Source organism: Haliotis rufescens, unplaced genomic scaffold (assembly GCF_023055435.1).
Source record: "Haliotis rufescens isolate VD_foot unplaced genomic scaffold, xgHalRufe1.0.p SCAF_4, whole genome shotgun sequence".
Lineage (NCBI taxonomy): Eukaryota > Metazoa > Mollusca > Gastropoda > Lepetellida > Haliotidae > Haliotis > Haliotis rufescens.
The window spans coordinates 51762548-51788577 of NW_025964112.1; the positions used below are offsets into that span (position 1 = coordinate 51762548).

The 26030-nt window shown below is 42.3% G+C and overlaps 1 protein-coding gene across 1 annotated transcript in view; it reads right to left on the bottom strand.

Moving 5' to 3' along the window:
* LOC124150791 (macrophage mannose receptor 1-like) overlaps window positions 1–26030 on the bottom strand; it is an 85120-nt gene that overhangs the window by 22960 nt on the left and 36130 nt on the right. Inside the window, exons 18-30 of the mRNA XM_046522867.2 lie at window positions 24129–24245; window positions 23264–23377; window positions 21445–21603; window positions 19497–19585; window positions 16420–16573; window positions 15815–15868; window positions 14766–14945; window positions 13973–14139; window positions 11634–11750; window positions 10974–11086; window positions 7697–7842; window positions 6949–7151; window positions 113–240 (exon numbers count right to left, since the gene is read on the bottom strand). Coding sequence (XP_046378823.2) covers window positions 113–240; window positions 6949–7151; window positions 7697–7842; window positions 10974–11086; window positions 11634–11750; window positions 13973–14139; window positions 14766–14945; window positions 15815–15868; window positions 16420–16573; window positions 19497–19585; window positions 21445–21603; window positions 23264–23377; window positions 24129–24245 — 1741 coding nt within the window. The remainder of the gene's footprint in view (window positions 1–112; window positions 241–6948; window positions 7152–7696; window positions 7843–10973; window positions 11087–11633; window positions 11751–13972; window positions 14140–14765; window positions 14946–15814; window positions 15869–16419; window positions 16574–19496; window positions 19586–21444; window positions 21604–23263; window positions 23378–24128; window positions 24246–26030) is intronic.

A 26030-nucleotide genomic window follows, 5' to 3' on the forward strand; every position in this document is an offset into this window, starting at 1 on the left:
AATTATGTCAAGGCAAAGCGGATTATTGTGTACACGAAATCTGAATGCCTAGAAGGAAAAGATAGTATTATATGTAACGAAAATTCCGTTCCATCTGCCAGGCTCAGCTTACCGTACTATTGTTTGGATGAAACTCTCGAGAGTTGAATTGTAGATGCTGACGAGGTCGCCCCCGAAGCCTTGGCAGAGGTCTCTGGCCTCCGTCCACGTCTGGAGCGTAAACGCTTTCCCCCCGTAGAACTGTCAGAACACATAATATACAGATACAGTCACACAGAACAGGTTTTCCCCAGTAGAACTGTCAGAACACATGGTATACAGATACAGTCATACAGAACAGGCGTTTACCCCGTAGAACAGTCAGAACACATAATATACAGATACAGTCACACAGAACAGGCGTTTACCCCGTAGAACAGTCAGAACACATAATATACAGATACAGTCACACAGAACAGGCTTTCCCCCCGTAGAACTGTCAGATCACATGGTATACAGATACAGTCACACAGAACAGGCTTTCCTCCGTAGAACTGTCAGAACACATAATATACAGATGCAGTCACACAGAACAGGCTTTCCTCCGTAGAACAGTCAGAACACATAATATACAGATACGGTCACACAGAACAGGATTTCCTCCGTAGAACTGTCAGAACACATAATATACAGATACAGTCACACAGAACAGGCTTTCCTCCGTAGAACTGTCAGAACACATAATATACAGATGCAGTCACACAGAACAGGCGTTTACCCCGTAGAACAGTCATAACACATAATATACAGATACAGTCACACAGAACAGGCTTTCCCCCCGTAGAACTGTCAGAACACATGGTATACAGATACAGTCACACAGAACAGGCTTTCCTCCGTAGAACAGTCAGAACACATAATATACAGATGCAGTCACACAGAACAGGCTTTCCTCCGTAGAACTATCAGATCACATGGTATACAGATACAGTCACACAGAACAGGCGTTTAACCCGTAGAACAGTCAGAACACATAATATACAGATACAGTCACACAGAACAGGCGTTTACCCCGTAGAACAGTCAGAACACATAATATACAGATACAGTCACACAGAACAGGCTTTCCTCCGTAGAACTGTCAGATCACATGGTATACAGATACAGTCACACAGAACAGGCTTTCCCCCCGTAGAACTGTCAGATCACATGGTATACAGATACAGTCACACAGAACAGGCTTTCCTCCGTAGAACTATCAGAACACATAATATACAGATGCAGTCACACAGAACAGGCTTTCCTCCGTAGAACTATCAGAACACATAATATACAGATGCAGTCACACAGAACAGGCTTTCCTCCGTAGAACTATCAGATCACATGGTATACAGATACAGTCACACAGAACAGGCGTTTAACCCGTAGAACTATCAGAACACATAATATACAGATGCAGTCACACAGAACAGGCTTTCCTCCGTAGAACTATCAGAACACATAATATACAGATGCAGTCTCACAGAACAGGCTTTCCTCCGTAGAACTGTCAGAACACATAATATACAGATACGGTCACACAGAACAGGCTTTCCTCCGTAGAACTGTCAGAACACATAATATACAGATACAGTCACACAGAACAGGCTTCCCTTCGTAGAACGGTCAGATCACATGGTATACAGATACAGTCACACAGAACAGGCTTTCCCCCCGTAGAACTGTCAGATCACATGGTATACAGATAAAGTCACACAGGACAGGCTTTCCTCCGTAGAACAGTCAGAACACATAATATACAGATGCAGTCACACAGAACAGGCGTTTACCCCGTAGAACAGTCATAACACATGGTATACAGATACAGTCACACAGAACAGGCTTTCCCCCGTAGAACATTCAGAACACATAATATACAGATACAGTCACACAGAACAGGCTTTCCCCCCGTAGAACTGTCATAACACATAATATACAGATACAATCACACAGAACAGGCTTTCCCCGTAGAACAGCCAGAACACATAATATACAGATACAGTCACACAGAACAGGCTTTCCTCCGTAGAACTGTCAGAACACATAATATACAGATACAGTCACACAGAACAGGCGTTTACCCCGTAGAACAGTCAGAACACATAATATACAGATACAGTCACACAGAACAGGCTTTCCCCCCGTAGAACTGTCAGAACACATAATATACAGATACAGTCACACAGAACAGGCGTTTACCCCGTAGAACAGTCAGAACACATAATATACAGATACAGTCACACAGAACAGGCTTTCCCCGTAGAACAGTCAGAACACATAATATACAGATACAGTCACACAGAACAGGCTTTCCTCCGTAGAACTGTCAGAACACATAATATACAGATACAGTCACACAGAACAGGCGTTTACCCCGTAGAACAGTCAGAACACATAATATACAGATACAGTCACACAGAACAGGCGTTTACCCCGTAGAACTGTCAGAACACATAATATACAGATACAGTCACACAGAACAGGCTTTCCCCCCGTAGAACTGTCAGAACACATAATATACTGATACAGTCACACAGAACAGGCGTTTACCCCGTAGAACAGTCAGAACACATAATATACAGATACAGTCACACAGAACAGGCTTTCCTCCGTAGAACTGTCAGAACACATAATATACAGATACAGTCACACAGAACAGGCGTTTACCCCGTAGAACAGTCAGAACACTTAATATACAGATACAGTCACACAGAACAGGATTTCCTCCGTAGAACTGTCAGAACACATAATATACTGATACAGTCACACAGAACAGGCGTTTACCCCGTAGAACAGTCAGATCACATGGTATACAGATACAGTCACACAGAACAGGCGTTTACCCCGTAGAACAGTCAGAACACTTAATATACAGATACAGTCACACAGAACAGGCTTTCCCCCCGTAGAACTGTCAGAACACATAATATACAGATACAGTCACACAGAACAGGCGTTTACCCCGTAGAACTGTCAGAACACATAATATACTGATACAGTCACACAGAACAGGCTTTCCTCCGTAGAACTGTCAGAACACATAATATACAGATACAGTCACACAGAAGAGGCGTTTACCCCGTAGAACAGTCAGAACACTTAATATACAGATACAGTCACACAGAACAGGCTTTCCCCCCGTAGAACTGTCAGAACACATAATATACAGATACGGTCACACAGAACAGGCGTTTACCCCGTAGAACAGTCAGATCACATGGTATACAGATACAGTCACACAGAACAGGCGTTTACCCCGTAGAACTGTCAGATCACATGGTATACAGATACAGTCACACAGAACAGGCTTCCCCCCGTAGAACAGTCATAACACATAATATACAGATACGGTCACACAGAACAGGCGTTTACCCCGTAGAACTGTCAGAACACATAATATACAGATACAGTCACACAGAACAGGCTTTCCCCCCGTAGAACAGTCAGAACACATAATATACAGATACAGTCACACAGAACAGGCGTTTACCCCGTAGAACTGTCAGAACACATACTATACAGATACAGTCACACAGAACAGGCTTTCCCCCCGTAGAATTGTCAGATCACATAATATACAGATACAGTCACACAGAACAGGCTTCCCCCCGTAGAACAGTCAGAACACATAATATACAGATACAGTCAAACAGAACAGGCTTCCCCCCGTAGAACTGTCAGAACACATAATATACAGATACGGTCACACAGAACAGGCTTTCCTCCGTAGAACTGTCAGAACACATAATATACAGATACAGTCACACAGAACAGGCTTTCCCCCGTAGAACAGTCATAACACATAATATACAGATACAGTCACACAGAACAGGCTTCCCTTCGTAGAACGGTCAGATCACATGGTATACAGATACAGTCACACAGAACAGGCTTTCCCCCCGTAGAACTGTCAGATCACATGGTATACAGATAAAGTCACACAGAACAGGCTTTCCTCCGTAGAACAGTCAGAACACATAATATACAGATGCAGTCACACAGAACAGGCGTTTACCCCGTAGAACAGTCATAACACATGGTATACAGATACAGTCACACAGAACAGGCTTTCCCCCGTAGAACATTCAGAACACATAATATACAGATACAGTCACACAGAACAGGCTTTCCTCCGTAGGACTGTCAGAACACATAATATACAGATACAGTCACACAGAACAGGCGTTTACCCCGTAGAACTGTCAGATCACATACTATACAGATACAGTCACACAGAACAGGCTTTCCCCCCGTAGAACAGTCAGAACACATAATATACAGATACAGTCACACAGAACAGGCTTTCCCCCCGTAGAACTGTCAGAACACATAATATACAGATACAGTCACACAGAACAGGCTTTCCCCGTAGAACAGTCAGAACACATAATATACAGATACAGTCACACAGAACAGGCTTTCCTCCGTAGAACTGTCAGAACACATAATATACAGATACAGTCACACAGAACAGGCGTTTACCCCGTAGAACAGTCAGAACACATAATATACAGATACAGTCACACAGAACAGGCTTTCCCCCCGTAGAACTGTCAGAACACATAATATACAGATACAGTCACACAGAACAGGCGTTTACCCCGTAGAACAGTCAGAACACATAATATACAGATACAGTCACACAGAACAGGCTTTCCCCGTAGAACAGTCAGAACACATAATATACAGATACAGTCACACAGAACAGGCTTTCCTCCGTAGAACTGTCAGAACACATAATATACAGATACAGTCACACAGAACAGGCGTTTACCCCGTAGAACAGTCAGAACACATAATATACAGATACAGTCACACAGAACAGGCGTTTACCCCGTAGAACTGTCAGAACACATAATATACAGATACAGTCACACAGAACAGGCTTTCCCCCCGTAGAACTGTCAGAACACATAATATACTGATACAGTCACACAGAACAGGCGTTTACCCCGTAGGACAGTCAGAACACATAATATACAGATACAGTCACACAGAACAGGCTTTCCTCCGTAGAACTGTCAGAACACATAATATACAGATACAGTCACACAGAACAGGCGTTTACCCCGTAGAACAGTCAGAACACTTAATATACAGATACAGTCACACAGAACAGGATTTCCTCCGTAGAACTGTCAGAACACATAATATACTGATACAGTCACACAGAACAGGCGTTTACCCCGTAGAACAGTCAGATCACATGGTATACAGATACAGTCACACAGAACAGGCGTTTACCCCGTAGAACAGTCAGAACACTTAATATACAGATACAGTCACACAGAACAGGCTTTCCCCCCGTAGAACTGTCAGAACACATAATATACAGATACAGTCACACAGAACAGGCGTTTACCCCGTAGAACTGTCAGAACACATAATATACTGATACAGTCACACAGAACAGGCTTTCCTCCGTAGAACTGTCAGAACACATAATATACAGATACAGTCACACAGAACAGGCGTTTACCCCGTAGACCAGTCAGAACACTTAATATACAGATACAGTCACACAGAACAGGCTTTCCCCCCGTAGAACTGTCAGAACACATAATATACAGATACGGTCACACAGAACAGGCGTTTACCCCGTAGAACAGTCAGATCACATGGTATACAGATACAGTCACACAGAACAGGCGTTTACCCCGTAGAACTGTCAGATCACATGGTATACAGATACAGTCACACAGAACAGGCTTCCCCCCGTAGAACAGTCATAACACATAATATACAGATACGGTCACACAGAACAGGCGTTTACCCCGTAGAACTGTCAGAACACATAATATACAGATACAGTCACACAGAACAGGCTTTCCCCCCGTAGAACAGTCAGAACACATAATATACAGATACAGTCACACAGAACAGGCGTTTACCCCGTAGAACTGTCAGAACACATACTATACAGATACAGTCACACAGAACAGGCTTTCCCCCCGTAGAATTGTCAGATCACATAATATACAGATACAGTCACACAGAACAGGCTTCCCCCCGTAGAACAGTCAGAACACATAATATACAGATACAGTCAAACAGAACAGGCTTCCCCCCGTAGAACTGTCAGAACACATAATATACAGATACAGTCACACAGAACAGGCGTTTACCCCGTAGAACAGTCAGAACACATAATATACAGATACAGTCACACAGAACAGGCTTCACCCCGTAGAACAGTCAGAACACATAATATACAGATACAGTCACACAGAACAGGCTTCCCCCCGTAGAACAGTCATAACACATAATATACAGATACAGTCACACAGAACAGGCTTTCCTCCGTAGAACTGTCAGAACACATAATAGTTAGATACAGTCACACAGAACAGGCGTTTACCCCGTAGAACTGTCAGATCACATACTATACAGAATCTGATACAATTACCAAAAAAAAGTTTGTTTGTTTGTTGTTTAACGCCGCACTCAGCTATATGACGGCGGTTTGTAAATAATCGAGCCTGGACCAGGTAATCCAGTGAATGACATCATGAGCATCGTGTATCACGTAATTGGGATATGATGACATGCATCAACCAAGTCAGCGAGCCTGATCACCCGATCCCGTTAGTCGCCTCTTACGACAAGCATAGTCGCCTTTTTCGGCAAGCATGGGTTGCTGAAGACCAATTCCCAATTGCGTAGATCGATGCTCATGGTGTCAATCACTGGATTATCAGGTGTAGACTTATTATTATTTAGTATTATTTACAGACCGCCGTCATATAGCTGGACTATTGCTGAGTGTTGCGTTAAACAACTAACAAACAAAGCTTGCAAGATCAGTCACTGGATTGTCAGGTCCATGCTCGATTATTAACAGGTCGTCGTCCTAAAGCTGGTGTATTGCTGAGTGCGACGGTGCACGCACGTACACCCATAAACCGCCATATAATATGAACATAGGTTTACCCTATAGCAGAGATCATTGTAGCCATGCCAGTACTTGGGGCATGGTAGGGGGCTGGGCGTGGTGGGAGGCTGGGTCGGGAGGGTGGTGTAGCCTGTCCGGGGGTACTCGCAGATGTAGGGTCGGTGATCGGTGCAGTTGTGGTTCTCCCATAGGCCGGCAGGGTGCCCGGTTCGGATAGCAACACACGTTTTTCTCTCGTTGCCTACAAACAAATATATATGACAGGAATGTATTATGCTCATGTGGAATTTCATTCAGTCTGTCACACTGCTGTCATGGTGGCACGTAGTGTAAGATCTGTCACAATATATTTTGTATTGAGAGCCAACAATCTACTTCACTGAAACCTACAAACTTGACATCAGCAACACGCCTCGTTATACTCGAATCAGAATCGGATTTTGATAGGTTATATTGTTTAACTCAGAGAATGCGGTAAAAAAGATTAAACAGGCTTGCAGATAATTGATGTAACTTACAGGTAAACATGATAGGTTAGGTTAAAGATAATCATCTGGCATCTGTTTGCTTAATCCTCAAACGAGGCTTACCTTAGCGTCCTGCTATTTTAGCGTGAATGTGTTGTTCTACACTTAAGTCCAAATTGGCAGTTTCAGTTTTCGAAGGAAAATTCAATTGTGACGTATTCAGGTCACGTGATACTTCAGGTCTTCCAGTCTTTGTGTTTCGCTCGATAACTTCCTTTAGGAACAGTATTGCTGTTGTTCTCTTATGCAAGGTCCTTACCGGTGTGAGTCTCGTACCAGGCAGTGAAATCAAGGACCTGACCGCTTGACCATTGGTACGTTCCAGGGTTCTGGTGGTCATTCAATCCAACCCAGAACGCCGTTGGTTTGTTTAACATCTCAGCGCCAAGGAAGGCTTGAACATGACTGAAAAAAAATAACTGACATTTCATCTATTTTTAAGAGGAAGTAAGGGAACATGGCATCAACTAATGGTCTGTCCTGGCTTGAATATGTATATGCTACTCAAAAGACATCAAAGAACATCCGATTCTTTTATATTACTATAGTTAACCTGCCACTGCATGATATATACTACTCAAAAGATATTAAAGAACATCCGTTTCTTTTATATTACTACAGTTAACCTGCCACTGCATGACATATACTCCTCAAAGAAGTTAAAGAGCATCGATTCTTTCATATTACTATAGTTAACCTGCCACTGCATGACATATGCTACTCAAAAGACATTAAAGAAAATCCGTTTCTTTCATATTACTATAGTTAACCTTTCTATTGCATGAGATATACTATTCAAAAGACATTAAAGAACATCCGTTTCTTTCATATTGCTATAGTTAACCTGCCACTGCATGACATATACTACTCAAAAGATATTAAAGAACATCCGATTCTTTCATATTGCTATAGTTAACCTGCCACTGCATGACATATACTACTCAAAAGACATTAAAGAACATCCGATTCTTTCATATTACTATAGTTAACCTGCCACTGCATGATATATACTACTCAAAAGATATTAAAGAACATCCGTTTCTTTCATATTACTATAGTTAACCTTCCATTTCATGAGATATACTATTCAAAAGACATTAAAGAACATCCGATTCTTTCATATTACTATAGTTAACCTGCCACTGCATGACATATACTACCCAAAAGACATTAAAGAACATCCGATTCTTTCATATTACTATAGTTAACCTGCCACTGCATGACATATACTACCCAAAAGACATTAAAGAACATCCGTTTCTTTCATATTACTATAGTTAACCTGCCACTGCATGACATATACTACTCAAAAGACATTAAAGAACATCCGATTCTTTCATATTAATATAGTAAACCTGCCCTTGCATGACATATACTACCCAAAAGACATTAAAGAACATCCGTTTCTTTCATATTGCTATAGTTAATCTGCCACTGCATGACATATACTACTCAAAAGACATTAAAGAAAATCCGATTCTTTCATATTACTATAGTTAACCTGCCACTGCATGACATATACTACCCAAAAGACATTAAAGAGCATCCGTTTCTTTCATATTACTATAGTTAACCTGCCATTGTATGTCATATACTATTCAAAAGACATTAAAGAGCATCCGTTTCTTTCATATTACTATAGTTAACCTGCCATTGTATGTCATATACTATTCAAAAGACATTAAAGAACATCCGATTCTTTCATATTACTATAGTTAACCTGCCACTGCATGACATATACTACCCAAAAGACATTAAAGAACATCCGATTCTTTCATATTACTATAGTTAACCTGCCATTGCATGACATATACTACTCAAAAGAAGTTAAAGAGCATCCGATTCTTTCATATTACTATAGTTAACCTGTCCAGAATAGCTGGAGTATTGCTAAACATATTCACAGAGCTGCCCCCAAAGCAACCTCAAGCCTACATTGTGTGAACTACCTCCCATTAACATTGGCTTACCACAGATGTAATTTTATTTCGCATTTTTCGATGGTGTATACTTCCTTGCAGTTACTATTTGAGAGAATATTGGGTGGGTGCTGCCGGTAGAGCGGGACAAGTCATTCGTGCTCTTTTTGCGAACACCTGGTGCTCAACGACCCATTCATATACAGATACAGTCACACAGAACAGGCGTTTACCCCGTAGAACAGTCAGAACACATAATATACAGATACAGTCACACAGAACAGGCGTTTAACCCGTAGAACTGTCAGAACACTACGACCCATTCATATAATTTTCTTCACTATTTTCCCCTTTACGCCCGATAGAATCTGTCTAGGCAGATTTATTATTTTCTGGCCTTGGCGTTTTGAATGCATAACAAATGTCCATGTATTGTGCAATCTACTCTCTGCATGACGAAGGGCACGCATCAACATATTAGTATAATTAAATTTTCGTTGTGTTCATGGAAATTCCTGCATTCTGATTAGCTGAATTGGTCACGTGTTATTGCATTCATTTCCCAAGGAATGTAAAAAATTAAGCCACGCCCACCGCGTCGCACTTCTTTTATTACTGCGGAATGTCGGGGAATCCCAATATTACAGTCGAGGGAATTCCCTTTCTGCTCAGGTGTATCGTCATGCACAGGAGATTTAGCGAAATTCATGCATATTTATTGTCAAAACTACCCTTTGAAACCAAAGGCCGAGAATGAATGAAACAGCAAACGTGCAGGCTCGCTCGCCTGTTTTTTTCCCGCTCGCCTCGGTTCAACTATCATGTCTTCGGGTTTCATTTCTAACTAGCATTTCTCCAACTGTGTTTTACCGTAATCAGGGAAGTAATGTTTGAATCACGCAGTAAATGACCATGTTATTTGAAACAGCCGCCTTCTCGTGGACATATTTCCTACGGTTCGGTACAGTCTGACTGTTGCAGTTCTTTTCGCCTCTTGCATTAATTGACAGGTCCAATGAACATTGTTTTAATCCCACTCTCCATTGATTGGCTACTGACTGTGTAGGCGTGTCAAGTTATGTGCATAAATTAAACGATCACCTGATTCATGTCACGCCACTGTATGTATTCCTACACCTGGAATGTTTATAAATGTCGTCATTTTTGTCTTTTTGATATATGCAACTGTTTTGGGTTAAACTATTGTAGATAAAACATGTTTTACGTTGTCGAATTTAATTATAAGCATTGACTGTATATTTTTTTCGGTTCATTGAGGTATGAATCGAAAAACCAATGTTTGCACATCGGTTTTTCGATTCATACCTCAATGAACCGAAAAAAATACACAGTCAATCCTTAATTACATTATTGCTATAGAGGAAAGAAAAGCATGAAAGGTTCCATCTTGCTGTCGGAAGAATAGGACATGTCATATTTACCATTTTCGCGAACACCTGGTGTCAACACTGATTCTCACCGATCTGTTCAAATAACTGTTCTACACTATTTTGCCTTTTACGGCCAATGGAATAGTCGGATAATCGAGACTGGTTATTCTCTAGCATTGACTTTTATATTTGTATATCTTTATAGATTCAGATATCAGGGACCTACCTTCCAGTGATGGTGGCGAGGTGTCCATTGTTAGCTCTACACGCCTTCTCGGCATCCCGCCACGTCTTCGACGACCACTGGAAGTCGTAGCATGTAGCGTGGTAGCCCATTTGCTGGACGGGAAGGAAAGGTGTTCTTACATACATGTGAAAAAATATTAAAATTGACATTAAATTCATCTCATGCACCCCCTTTAAACCTCCAGTTATTTGCGGCGTCAGGCAGCAAACACTTAATTTGTATTCAAATTGTGAGTTGCGGGTGCTGCCGGTAGAGCAGGACATGCTTACCATTTTCGCGAACACCTGGTGTCATCACTGATTTTCAGTGTTCCATTCATATAACTTTCACAACTGTTTTGCCTTTTTAGGCGCAATTGAATTTGTTTGGGGGATAATCGAGACTGGTTATTCTCTGGCATTGACGTTTTATATTAAAAATAATAGATTCCGCTCCATGTTAACCACATTCCTTCTAAATTTAAGAGTTCAAGTGCCTGTGCGCCTGAGAGTTGGATTAACTGTTGGATTAACTTTTGGACTAACTGTTGGATTAACTTGACTTGAATCAAACTTGCATGCCAGTCAATTTGCCTGAGCCAAGCCCCCCCCCCCTTTATCACATTCACGTGGAATGTTATAAAGTAGCAGGTATACACACAGCTCCTTGGCAACCAGTGCCCAACTCCAGCTGGGATTTTGGTATGATGGTCATTGGCTTTTTGCACACGGCACCACTCAGTGACTGGCTGCAAACACGGTCTTGCCAATAGGGGTGCTGAAACACGAGGAGGAGGATACACGTGATCTGCATTCACTATAAGAATCGAATTCACTGATGAACCCTTTTTTTTTAAATTAACAAATAAAAATCAGTAGAGTGGTGAAACATTATCTCAAGTCAAATCTACTCGTTCACAAACAAGACACGCAAGGGTACTTTTTGGCCCATAGGATCTACATAATTTAAGAAGTAAATACAACATGAGATTGAGAACTAGATGTTGTGTTATTTGTTCATTTCAACACATGCTTTTCTGTACATATAACATTACTAAATGTATACGTAAGGCTAAAATGCGTGGAAATGTTGATTAATGAGTTTTCAAGAAGGATCTGCTAAATGCTTAATCTTTTACCCAATCTAATTTTCTTAGCTGTTGTAGATAAAGACAGTGAAAAGATGGGGTAATAAAATCATCAAGGCTCATTGTTAGATGTTCTTTTGCAATTGGAAAAATCGGCATTTGCAGCTCACTTAAGACATTATTATGAACTTGTGAACAGTGGGAGAGAGTTGGGTTTAACAGCGTTTTGAAACAGTAGACGCCTTATGTCAAGGCGTTTCAGTTTAATGGGAGGGGGAGCCCGAAGTGATGCAGGCCAAAGACGTTTACCACTTTGGTGAAACCCACGAGCACGGGTATGCTGCTCGAAACATAACAGAAATACCGCGCCAAGGGACGCAACTCTGCACAGCGAATTGCCTCGGCTTAGATGACAGGGCGCCTTAGACGTCAGTGATGTCAATGAATGTGAGGTGAGGTGAAATTGGGTTTAACGTCGCGTCCAAGATTATTGCACTTATATAGCGACGTGCATGCACGTGTATGTGTGTGTGTGGCTGCTTGTACTAGTCCGGACTGATGCCGATTTAAAGTGCTAGCTCACTGAGATACCATGCCGCAGTTTAACATGAATACCCCACTCAGACACAGTATACTGACTCCGAGCCGACCAGTCCTTGTTTTAGCCCCTTAATGCCGAGCGCCAGACGGGGTAACAACAAGTACAATCTTTTAACGTCTTTTTGTATGACGCGGCCCGAGATCGAACCCTGGACCTTCCGCTCTCCGGGCGGACGCTCTACCACAAGACCACAGAGGCGGTCTCAATGAATGTAACAGCGACTGGTCGGTTTGTTTTTGTGGAAAAAAGTCTAACCGTTACCTAAATGTATAATTCATCATTTTCTCCAGAAACATTAAGATCAAACGACACTTAGCCAAGACAGGGACATACTTCCCGGATCCCACAACATAAAGCCAAAAAAGGCATATACATGATACATAAAAATGAGTTACTAAACATGTCAAGTGTATATTTAAATAGAATGACATTTCTGATGATCCCTAGCAAACGTTGAGTAGAAGACTTCGAAGATCTCGGGACGTGAAGGCGAGACAGGAATTTACTTGGTTAGATCTTTTAGGGTTATTACAAATGGATATATTCCTGATTCGCCTGAGTCTGTTTTATTTTATTGTGACCGCCTCCGTGGTGTAGTGGTAGAGCCTCCGCCCGGGGAGCGAGAGGTCCGGGGTTCGATGCAAAAAACGTCATACCAAAAGACGTTTTAAGATGGTACTTGTTGTTCACCTGTCTGGCGCTCGGCGTTAAGGGGCTAAAACAAGGTCTGGTCAGTAACTGCGGCATGGTATCTCAGTGAGCTAGCACTATAAATCGGCATCAGTCCGGACTAGTACAAGCATACAAACACGCACGCACGCATGCACGCCCGCCCGCCCGCATGCACGCCCGCCCGCCCGCATGCACGCCCGCCCGCCCGAACGCACGCACGCACGCGCATGCACGTCGCTATATAAGTGTAATAATCTTGGACGTGACGTTAAACCCCATTTCATCTCACCTTTGTTTTATTGTTTGTTGTTTAACGCCGCACAAAGCATTATTCCAACTATATGATGCCGGTCTGTAAATAATCGAGTGTGGACCAGACAATCCAGTGATTGATATCATGAGCATCGCAATTGGGATATTATGGCATGCATCAACCAAGTCAGCGAGCCTGACCACCAGATCCCGTCAGTCGCCTCTTACGACAAGCATAGTCGCCTTTTACGGCAAGCATGGGTGGCTGTAGACCTATTCTAACCCGGATCTTCACGGGTCCTGCTTTATTGAGCCAGTGTTATTGACTAATTAAAAATTTCTAAATGTACGAAACAAAGGAGGCTAATGTCATCTAAATGTACTAACGTCGGCTGACATGGCAACACAGTCCTCGTCATGTCCCATCCAGTTGTTGGGTTCGTTCCGGGCCCAGTGTGTATATGACACCGGCTGGCCGTCCTGCCAGACGAATTTCATCTCTATAGCCTGATCATTCAGGCCTATCCATACGAAATGGCCGTGATTGGCTAAACCTGTGTATAAACAAACATATGAGTGAGTATGGTTTTACGCTGCTTTTAGCAACATTTAAACAATATCAGGGCGGGTATCCAGAAATCGGCTTCACTAATTTTACCCATGTGGGCATTCGAACCCGGGTATTCGGCGTGACGGGCGAACGCTTTAACCCCACCGTCCCTAAAAAACATATGAATATGACCAATAGAACTATGTGTCTCCGTGATTATTTTAGTTTTATCAGCTATTTATAATATTTTGGATGAATTATTCATGAAAGTAGGTCACTGTGATGCAATTCTTATCTCTCGTCACTTTTGACAGAACAAATTGGTCCAATGGGCAGATTTGATTTTCAGGTTTATCTAAATTCCGACTGTATCAGTCAGCATTTGCTAACCCTGTTGTACTTGGCTTTGTTGTATAACGCGGCACTCACTAAATTTCCAGATAGATGACAGCGGCCGGTAAATAATCGTCTCTGGACAAGACAAACCGGTGATTGATATTATGAGCATTGTCCTGAGTCATCGGGAAACGACGACATGCTATCATCAAAGTCACCGACTATGCGATCTATTTTGTCGCCTTTAATAATAACCACAGGGACCTACCTACCTACCCTGTCCGTTGTACTCACTCTTTGGGATTATACTGTAGACCATCTTATTTTCACCATCGTCAATGATGCTGGCGAGTTTAGCTCCCTGGTATCCGCACTGAGTGACTGAGTTGCTCCACGAACCTGTGTGCCGGGCGAAATAATAGCAGGAACCCCGATAATTTTGCCAATTCTGGGGACAGTGGTACGAGTAGCCAGCTGAAGATAGAGTGAGTGAATGAGTTGGATTTAACGCCGCTTATAACAGTATTCAGCTTAATGTGGGAGGAAAGCCCGAATTGACGCAGGTCTCAGACGTTTACCACTTCGGTAAAACCCACGAGCACGGGTATGGTGCTGACAAACCTAGAAACATAATCGGGGCGAACGGGGACTCGAACCCACAATCATAGGTTTCTGGCGTGTTCAAGGGACGCAACTCTGAACAGCGAATCGCGGCGCCTTTGACGACTGGGCCACCCGTGCCCCCCAGCTGAAGATAGAGGCAGGCGAGGATCAGATTGGGTGTGAGGGTATTGGGTTCAATGTTTCTTTAAACAGTATTGACGTGGGAGTAATACCCAAAATGACGCAGGCATTAGACGTTTACCACGTCATGAGCATGGGAGACCGAGAAACCAAGAAACATATCAGGCCGAAACGGGATTCGAACCCGCGATCGTAAGTTTCTTGCACGCCAAAGGGACGCAACTCTGTATAACGAAATGCCGCGCCTTAGACAACTGGACCACATGTGTCCACTAACTAGGTCAGTTCAGTACAAACTTTGCTCCGTGGGTCTATATTAAAAAATTGATAAATAATTACTCTCCTTTACCATCTGGAAACTTCCATCTATGTGATCCGAGAGCACGGTAAAACAGTAAGAGAACTCCTATCCTTGAATCTCATATTCTATTACCGTGTACACAGACATGTTTTATAATGCCGACTTAAATGAAAATAAACATGCTAAAAACACCAGAATGTGTCAGTACTGAGGAGACAATCATTGTGTAAACAAATTAGGACAAATAAGTTTGGATTGGTTAGATTCAAAGTCTAACGCTACATTTCACAGCATCTACCTGGAACAGACTTGGGGGATGTTGTCTGAGGTAGCGATGTCGCACCAATCTTACCTATTAAGAAAAAATACAGAATATTTTAGATACAGACTTTGTGCACGTTCATATATAGTTTCTTGGCATTGTTAAATCATAATATAAATCGTCAAGGCCATGGAAGAATTAGTCTCGACTTTCTGCCAAAACAAATTCCATTTGGCCTGAAAGGCACAATCGCCGTGAACATCATACACGTAGATCACTGAAAGACAGTGTTGACACCAGGTGTTCCTGTCTACTCTTGCTCATCCAGTGATCTGCACCACCTAGGTATCAGGTTAGTCAAAAATGAACAGTAAAACCCCGTTAATCCGGACACTACCGTTCCAATTGAAATCGTACGGATACACATTTCCGGATAAATGAAACATGGAGATATAGTACTGCCCAGAAGTCGATATTAATAAAAAAAATATTTTAAATTCCAAATTATTGAATGTTAAATATACTACTAACGTCACCGAGGTTCCACTGTACTAACCGTTTCAGCGACCTTGTCAATAAAAGTGAAATATATCTTTATAAATATTTTAAAAAGTTTTTAAAGAACAATGGCGATTACTTACTCCCTGGCTTGGCACAGACGTAGTTCAATTTCGAGCTGCAAGCGTAGTCGTTGTATTTGCCGTACAGCGCGGCCCCATATGTCATCAACATCGCCACACAGTCCTCGTTGCCTTTCTGGTTGGGCTCGCCTGGTTTCCACTGAATGACCCCACTCTGAAGCACCACAGACGTTACCATGACAACTGTCAGACAGAACCCTGTCAGCGACTCAGTGGGTGAGCGTATTTATGACGAAGTTGAAGTGCAAGTAACGTGAATAAAATGATTGCAATTTCGTTGAAATATAAATTTTCCAAGATAAATTTATTGGTAAATTCCCGAAAAAAACAAAATCATAACATTCGTAGAGACTATTTATATGCTAAAATACAAAAGGCTGAAATCACACGCTCTGCAATCGGAATAAAAATATAACTATTTGGGGCGTGGCCTAAAGCTGCCGCGGGTAAAACATAGGACAGGATTGACTGCATGCCTCATACCCTTCCTCTTACCTGTTATTATAGAATGATCCATACAGAACAACACGAAAAAGATGGTTCAGAGCATTTTTATATATGTCTAAATATTGGTATACACTGACGTACAACATCATCGTCTCTCTCTCAACCAGGATTCAGTAGAAGAACAATGTCATCCAATGTCTTGTTCCCTGTTGGAGGTTGTCTTTTAGGCGTTTGATACGATTTTCCATTTCTCTGTTAACACGTTGGCTAGGTGTTGCTGCACCAAAGTCACTGCCAGTTTCGCCTTATCTGCAGCCTCGATCTTCGTTATGACCTTGACAAATCTGTAGATGTCGGAATGATATTGAGGCATGAGTCGTCTCAGTCTCTTGAGGAATCATTCAAGGTTGTTGTAAGAGCCTGGGTCTTTTGTCTGGTGATGATTCCAAAGGTGATATGGAAATCTGGGTTCACTGTCGACACAATTCGTGATCATGTAGTCGTTGAAGGCCTCGGCACGGAGGAGGTGAGGTGAGGTAAAATGGGGTTTAACGTCGCGTCCAAGATTATTGCACTTATATAGCGACGTGCATGTACGTGTGTGTGTTTGTGTGGCTGCTTGCACTAGTCCGGACTGATGCCGATTTATAGTGCTCGCTCACTGAGATACCATGCTGCAGTTTAACATGAATATCCCACTCAAACACAGTATACTGACTCCGAGGCGACCAGTCCTTGTTTTAGCCCCTTAATGCCGAGCGCCAGACAGGGTAACAACAAGTACCATCTTTTAACGTCTTTTGGTATGACGCGGCCGGGGATCGAACCCCGGACCCTCCGCTCTCCGGGCGGACGCTCTACCACTAGACCACGGAGGCGGTCGTCGGCACAGAGGTCACCAGGGCAGGAGTCAATCCTCACATCTTGGACCTGGTCCAGGGGATGTTTTGTTTGTTTGTTGTTTAACGCCTCACTCAGCAATATTCAAGCTACAAGACGGCGGTCTGTAAAAAGTCGAGTCTGAACCAGACAATCCAGTGATTGACAGCATGAGCATCGAACCACGCAGTTGGGATACGATGACATGCATCAACCAAGTCAGCGGGCCTGGCCACCCGATCCCGTTATTCGCCTCTCACGACAAGCATGGTCGCTTTTGAGGGCAAGCATGGGTTGCTGGAGACCTATTCTACCCCGGATCTTCACGGGTCTCCAGGGGAAGTAGTGCAAGACCTCGGCCCGTCTTATCCACTGCTGCATCCTGGAGATCGTCCTTGTACATATCAGTCAAGCCGAGAACGTGTACAGTGCATCTCCGCGGTTTAACGTACTATATTTGTCTTAACCTGGTCATAGTAAATACGTGAAAAGACATGTCAGCATAAAACACCAAGTCTACTAAGCTGGAAGATCCAGGAGTCTTATTATATAGTAAGTGAGGGTTTAACGCCGCCTCACAATATTCCAGATATATCACAGCCTGTCAGCTTAATGTGGGACGAAAGCCCGAAGTGATGCAGGTCTCTGACGTTTACCACTTTGGTGGAACCCACGAGAAAGGGTATGGTGCTGAAACCTAGAAACAAAATCGGAGTGAAGCGGTATTTTATTATGAGTTTAATCGGATAACTTGTATCAACTCTGCTCATGGTTTTAATTTACAGTAAATCTTCAAAAAAGGAATAGTTCAGAATTATCTCAAAACTCCGACTCAAGCTGGCCTAGCATCTTATTTTCTTCAGAATTGTCAAACTAAAAGAAGATCAAAGAGTAAGTGTTGTTTGATTGAATTACTTATATCGAATATATTGTTTAGCTTTGTGTACAGTGTGCTTTCCAAAATGGGTCAGTAATGTAAACTGTGACTCAATCTCTCAGCACCTCTCCTGCAGACCGGTCTAATTAGAAGTGAGTTGGATTTGTCCATTACAACAGTACGTGTTGTCTTAATTGATCACCATACCCTCTGTGTGACTACTGGCAAAATCGGAGTGTGTGACAAATGGCATGTGTAACTAATGAAAGGGAACCAATCTATCGTGTGATGTTTAGCAGCTATTAGATACGTCAGGAAGCGGCAAATCAAGTGCTGTTATTTATGTTAATCCCACAAAAATAACATTGCATACATAAGATGTGAACACGGTAATCAAACGGATGAGCAGAAAAAATGCGATTAAAAAGTCTGAGGCAAAAGCAGGCAAACTGGGCGCCGGTCTGAGCCTTAAACTTGCGCATCGCGTCTAACACCGGGAACCCGTTTTAATCCCATTGGCGGATTTTCTCTTTTTGGGGACGATTTCGCCTGCCATTTTTTTACCGTCTCGTTTGGGCTATTTCCGTTTTACAAATTTAATTTTAGTCAAGCATTTGTGGTGAAGTATTAAAATCTGTAAAGTTGCTATGTTGAGTTAACTTGCCACGAAACCCATGCAGCCGACTAAAACCATGAACGGTGGGCGGGTTTCTTTGTGCGAACAAGCGTTTAATTTGAAAGTGCAAATCACCCACCCCCTCCGCACCCACCCACCCACCCACACACACACCTTCCACACCAGATGATCAAAGATCATTCCGTTATATCCATTAATTAACATATCTGGCTATGTAGCCCTAAATGGCATTCTTACGGGAGCCTTGTCATCAAGCCACACAAATCCGCCCTCTTGTTTTAGGTCGTTCAAGCCAATCCACCAGTCCGCAGAGGTGTCGATGTGATCTGCATAAATAAAGGTAATGGTTTGTCTTAGTTTGTTTGTTTGTTGTTTAACGCCGCAATCAACATTATTTCAGCTATATGACGGCAGTCTGTAAATAATCGAATCTGGACCAGACAATCCAGTGATTGACATCATGAGCATCGATACACGCAATTGGGAAACGATGCCATGCATCAGCCAAGTCAGCGTGTCTGACCACCCGATCCCGTTAGTCGCCTCTTACGACAAGGATTAATGCCTCTTATGACAAGCACTATCGCCTCTTATGACAAGCATTGTCGCCTCTTGTGACAAGCATTATCGCCTCTTGTGACAAGCATTGTCGCCTCTTACGCCAAGCATTATCGCCTCTTGTGACAAGCATTATCGCCTCTTGTGACAAGCATTGTCGCCTCTTACGCCAAGCATTGTCGCCTCTTACGCCAAGCATTATCGCCTCTTGTGACAAGCATTATCGCCTCTTGTGACAAGCATTGTCGCCTCTTACGCCAAGCATTATCGCCTCTTAGGACAAGCATTATCGCCTCTTACGCCAAGCATTGTCGCCTCTTACGCCAAGCATTGTCGCCTCTTACGCCAAGCATTGTCGCCTCTTACGACAAGCATTATCGCCTCTTACGACAAGCATTATCGCCTCTTACGACAAGCATTATCGCCTCTTGTGACAAGCATTGTCGCCTCTTACGCCTAGCATTGTCGCCTCTTAGGACAAGCTTTGTCGCCTCTTGTGACAAGCATTATCGCCTCTTACGCCAAGCATTGTCGCCTCTTACGCCAAGCATTGTCGCCTCTTACGCCAAGCATTATCGCCTCTTTTGACAAGCATTATCGCCTCTTGTGACAAGCATTGTCGCCTCTTACGACAAGCATTGTCGCCTCTTGTGACAAGCATTGTCGCCTCTTACGCCAAGCATTGTCGCCTCTTAGGACAAGCATTATCGCCTCTTAGGACAAGCATTATCGCCTCTTGTGACAAGCATTATCGCCTCTTACGCCAAGCATTGTCGCCTCTTACGCCAAGCATTATCGCCTCTTGTGACAAGCATTATCGCCTCTTGTGACAAGCATTGTCGCCTCTTACGCCAAGCATTGTCGCCTCTTACGCCAAGCATTGTCGCCTCTTGTGACAAGCATTATCGCCTCTTGTGACAAGCATTGTCGCCTCTTACGCCAAGCATTATCGCCTCTTAGGACAAGCATTATCGCCTCTTACGCCAAGCATTGTCGCCTCTTACGCCAAGCATTGTCGCCTCTTACGCCAAGCATTATCGCCTCTTACGACAAGCATTATCGCCTCTTACGACAAGCATTATCGCCTCTTACGACAAGCATTATCGCCTCTTGTGACAAGCATTGTCGCCTCTTACGCCTAGCATTGTCTCCTCTTAGGACAAGCATTATCGCCTCTTAGGACAAGCATTATCGCCTCTTACGCCAAGCATTATCGCCTCTTACGCCAAGCATTGTCGCCTCTTACGCCAAGCATTATCGCCTCTTACGACAAGCATTATCGCCTCTTGTGACAAGCATTGTCGCCTCTTACGCCAAGCATTATCGCCTCTTATGCCAAGCATTGTCGCCTCTTACGACAAGCATTGTCGCCTCTTAGGACAAGCATTATCGCCTCTTTTGACAAGCATTATCGCCTCTTGTGACAAGCATTACGCCTCTTAGGACAAGCATTGTCACCTCTTACGCCAAGCATTGTCGCCTCCTACGACAAGCATTGTCGCCTCTTACGACAAGCATGGGTTGCTGAAGACACCATGAAACATATGACACTATGACATATCAGACATTGCTCACAACATGACTGAGATGTGAACTGGCAATCCAAATCAGGGTATTCATATCTTGCCGTTTATAAAACCAAGCGTGTCTGTGTTGGAGATCTTGACCAAGTCTCCATGTTGATGTTTGCACCAGTTACGGGCACTCTGCCAGGTGTTTTTGGCCTTGTTAAACTTGTAACAGTTGTGTTCAAATTCCATCCACCCGATATCGCACTGATAATACACTGAAAATCAACGTTCGAGATGCAGTATGAATCACCATATCATTGTACATGTAAACAAAATCATATCCGTCAATTACAAACCCAGGCCTGGTGTGAAAATAAAAGCATAATATGTTTACAAGTTCTGTCTATAACATTCATGAAATTATAAGTGACATCAGGAACCAAGTCAGCCCATCACGGTCGTGTATGCATGCGTTCTCCAGAAGTCATCAAGTATTGTCGATTATCATACACTTTCCCGTGAATCTTCTAGTTGCGTGAGTGAGTGAGTTATGTTTAACGCCGCTTTTAACAGTATTCCAGCTATATCGCGGCGTGTCAGCTTAATGTGGGAGGAAAGCCAGAAGTGATGCAGGTCTCAGACGTTTACCACTTCGGTGAAACCCACGAGCAGGGGTAAGGTGTTTACAAACCTAGAAACATAATCGGGGCGAACCGGGATATCCGTATACCTCTTGCTCCAAACATGTAGAACAATATCGAAAGATAATAAACATTAACATCATTTTTACCCCTTAGGTCATCACATAATTTTCAATGAAATAACCCAATTTGACTAATACCACCATCGAACACTCAATGTTTTACACAAGAGGTGGAAAATTGGGTATGCTTTGTTAAGGCTAAAATAAATAACAGTCTTGGTTCTCAGGCACCGCCCGCATCATCATAAAGTTCGCCGCACGTTTCGTTTTTATTTCATTTTTTTTTATAAATATATAAAAAATCCTTAAATATTCCAAGTCCAAATTGTATTCCAGTAGTTTACTCATCAAGGAATACATTTATGTAGGGAGGCCCGTTCCCTGGTTGATTGTGCACAATTGTTTTATTGATTACACAACTGTTTATTGGTTACATACTAGTTTGAACACCCAAAAAAAGACACCACCCGCCCGCACTATATTTTCAAAAAACATTGCCTGAGAACCAATTCTTTTATTTATTTAACCCCACGTACAAAGTAGTGAACGAAGTGTAAAATTCTGATTATTTGCTGTAGTTTTGTTTTGTCATACTACAGTGTGTTGAGATTTACACAAACAAGTGTAAACAGAAAATTGGAAAAAAGAAGAAAACTAGGATATTGGATAGTATGAAGAAATTTTCCAAATGAGTAAGCAATATAATCATATACAATGAAATAGATGAGTTTACCAACTATCAGATTTGACTTTCCTGTCAATAATAACAATCTTCTGATCACCTACACACTGTCAGGACTGCACTCTATACCTGTATGATCAAAGATAATTTTCCAAAATAGATACTAAAAATAAACCCGAATCAAACAAAAAATAACAAGAAGTAAACACCTGGAATAAAAACACACAAAAAACAACAACTCAAATTAAGTTAAGTTCACGATATAAATTGTCATTATATTTTCCTGTAAAATGTAATGGAATAATCCTGTCTTTATGTATCTCTTTTCGAATCGCACGTACATTTTCTCACGGCAATCGGCTGTGGAGATTTTATTAAAAAGAATTGGTTACCAAAAACTTGATTCCATTGGGCGCAAAAGACAATCAGCGGTGAAAATTACGTGAATGGATCACTGAAAAAAATTAGTGGCAAAAAGGGTTGTTATTTGAATGGAAATCATGAAATGTACACACACTCCGGCTCATATTCCACCTTGTGACAAACGTACCTGATTTTTTACAAATGTACCCTCTTCTCTCCGTACAGACGGTGTCATGCCAACGACCGGTGCTGGACAACACGGCTGCACAGTCCTCATTGTTGCCGTAGTTGTTGGGTTCACCTGAAGACAACAGACGCACCATCAGTTACATGCAGCTTCATCAACGTCCAAAACATTCAACAGATATCGGGTTTGCTACCTCGCAACACACGAGGATTTTAAGATCAATTTAGTTTGATGGTAAGCACAAGCTATTTTAGACTTCGGTATATCATGTTTATATCAGCATACAACCTTGTAACTATTTGCAATGTCTTGATAACTTCCTGTACACATACACACACACACACGCACACACGCACGGACATACACACACGCACGAGCAAGCACACACACATAAACGTTTATTAATTAGGGTGTTTACAATCTGTTCATATTCTCTTTTTGTGAAAACGGAGAACGTCTTGCTGTTGAGAAGATTCTTAAATTGTACTTTTATGTTGTACTTATGTTAAAACAAACTAATATTTGGTTCTAATAACTCTCTACTTAGATTAGTCTTTTTACAGTTTCAAAGAACAAGATGTATAACTTTTCCTCGCCAACAACAGAGAGAATCTATATAGACTCATTACTCATATTATGCAGATTAGTTAAGTGCCCATACCAGGGGAATTAGCAACCCCCCCCCCCCCCCCCCCCCCCCCCTTTAACTTTAACTCCCATATATTTTGTTTAATTTCAGTTATACATGTAATAATATATGAAGGATTCTCAACTACGGGAAAGTTACAAACTTACAGGCACCATTAGCTTGCCTCATGGTGTCTTGCGCATATTTCACGAACATATAATGGACTAACACATCTACCTGCATTCCAGTTCAGATAGCCAAACGGTTTGTTGTCCGCCCATCTCCACCCGCCCTCAGTGCCAAGGTCATTGGCGCCTATCCAGTAATCTGCGGACAGCTTTCCTCTGATTCTCCCTGTAAGAGTGAACACATCACTGAAAATTTAATACCTCGAAAACCAAACCAAATTAGAACAGGATACGAATACTCCCTGTCGTTGAAATAATGTCTTGTAATGACATTAATTAATAGATTTGCTTCTGAGTGAAATGGGGCGGTTGGGTAGCCTAGTGATTAAAGCGTTCGCTCGTCACGCCGAAGACCCGGGTTCGATTTCCTACATAGGTACACTGTGTGAAGCCCATTTCTGGTGTCCCCCGCCATGCTCTCTCTGGCATATTGCTAAAAGCGGGTAAAACCATATTCACTGACTCTGAGTGAATTAATGTCCTGGCAGTTATCAGTGTGCAGGGTCGGACCTGTGTCATGCTGGCTGCCTTCTTGTTTCATTGTTAAGTATGTCAAGTATAGAGTGAAATCTCGTTATTCCGGACACCGTTATTAGGACATCCCGCTTCCCGATTACTGCCAGGAACGTCGATGTCCCTACAAAGGACATTTAGGAGATAAACCTAATCTGTCATAGAATTTAAGGTGGTTCATAGTTGATTAAACACTGCTAAATGTCATTTAAAACCCAATGCGTTATCATGACTAAAATGTGTTTTTTAAACCGGAGTCCTTTTCTTGCGCACGTATTCTGTTCAGCGATGCGGTCAGAAAGATTTCACATTTAGTATAATTAACCAGTTAAATTGGATCATGCTTTAATGTTATGCTAGAATATTTTGAACCGATGATTAGTTTATTCGGAAATTAGGTGATAAGGACGATTTTATCGGGAAAGGTACCGCCCGGATTAACAAGGTTTTTCACTACATAGCAACGGTTGCCTCATGCCAGGGTAATGTAATCAAAAGAATGACTCGGTGCTCTCTGCATCTCTGTCAAACATGATTGATTACTGTCAACCCTTAATTGAATATGCACTCGTATAACGTGAATCACGGCTGTCTGCATGTAATGAAATTTAAAATGGGGTTTACGTGAATCTGCACGCGTAACAAACGCGAATCGCGACAGTCTACATGTAATGAAAGTTTCAAATGGGTTCGGTGAATCTCCACTCGTAGCAAACGTGAATCACTTCTCTCTTATGTTTACGTGAATCTGCACTCGTAATAAACGTGAATCACCTCTGTCTAATGTATACGTGAATCTGTACTCGTAACAAACGTGCATCACTTCTGTCTAATGTATACGTGAATCTGCACTGTAACAAACGTGAATCACCTCTGTCTAATGTATACGTGAATCTGTACTCGTAACAAACGTGCATCACTTCTGTCTAATGTATACGTGAATCTGTACTGTAACAAACGTGAATCACCTTTGTCTAATGTATACGTGAATCTGTACTCGTAACAAACGTGCATCACTTCTGTCTAATGTATACGTGAATCTGCACTGTAACAAACGTGAATCACTTCTGTCTAATGTATACGTGAATCTGCACTGTAACAAACGTGAACCACCTCTGTCTAATGTATACGTGAATCTGCACTGTAACAAACGTGCATCACCTCTGTCTAATGTATACGTGAATCTGCACTGTAACAAACGTGAATCACCTCTGTCTAATGTATACGTGAATCTGCACTGTAACAAACGTGCATCACCTCTGTCTAATGTATACGTGAATCTGTACTGTAACAAACGTGCATCACCTCTGTCTAATGTATACGTGAATCTGCACTGTAACAAACGTGAATCACCTCTGTCTAATGTATACGTGAATCTGTACTCGTAACAAACGTGCATCACTTCTGTCTAATGTATACGTGAATCTGTACTGTAACA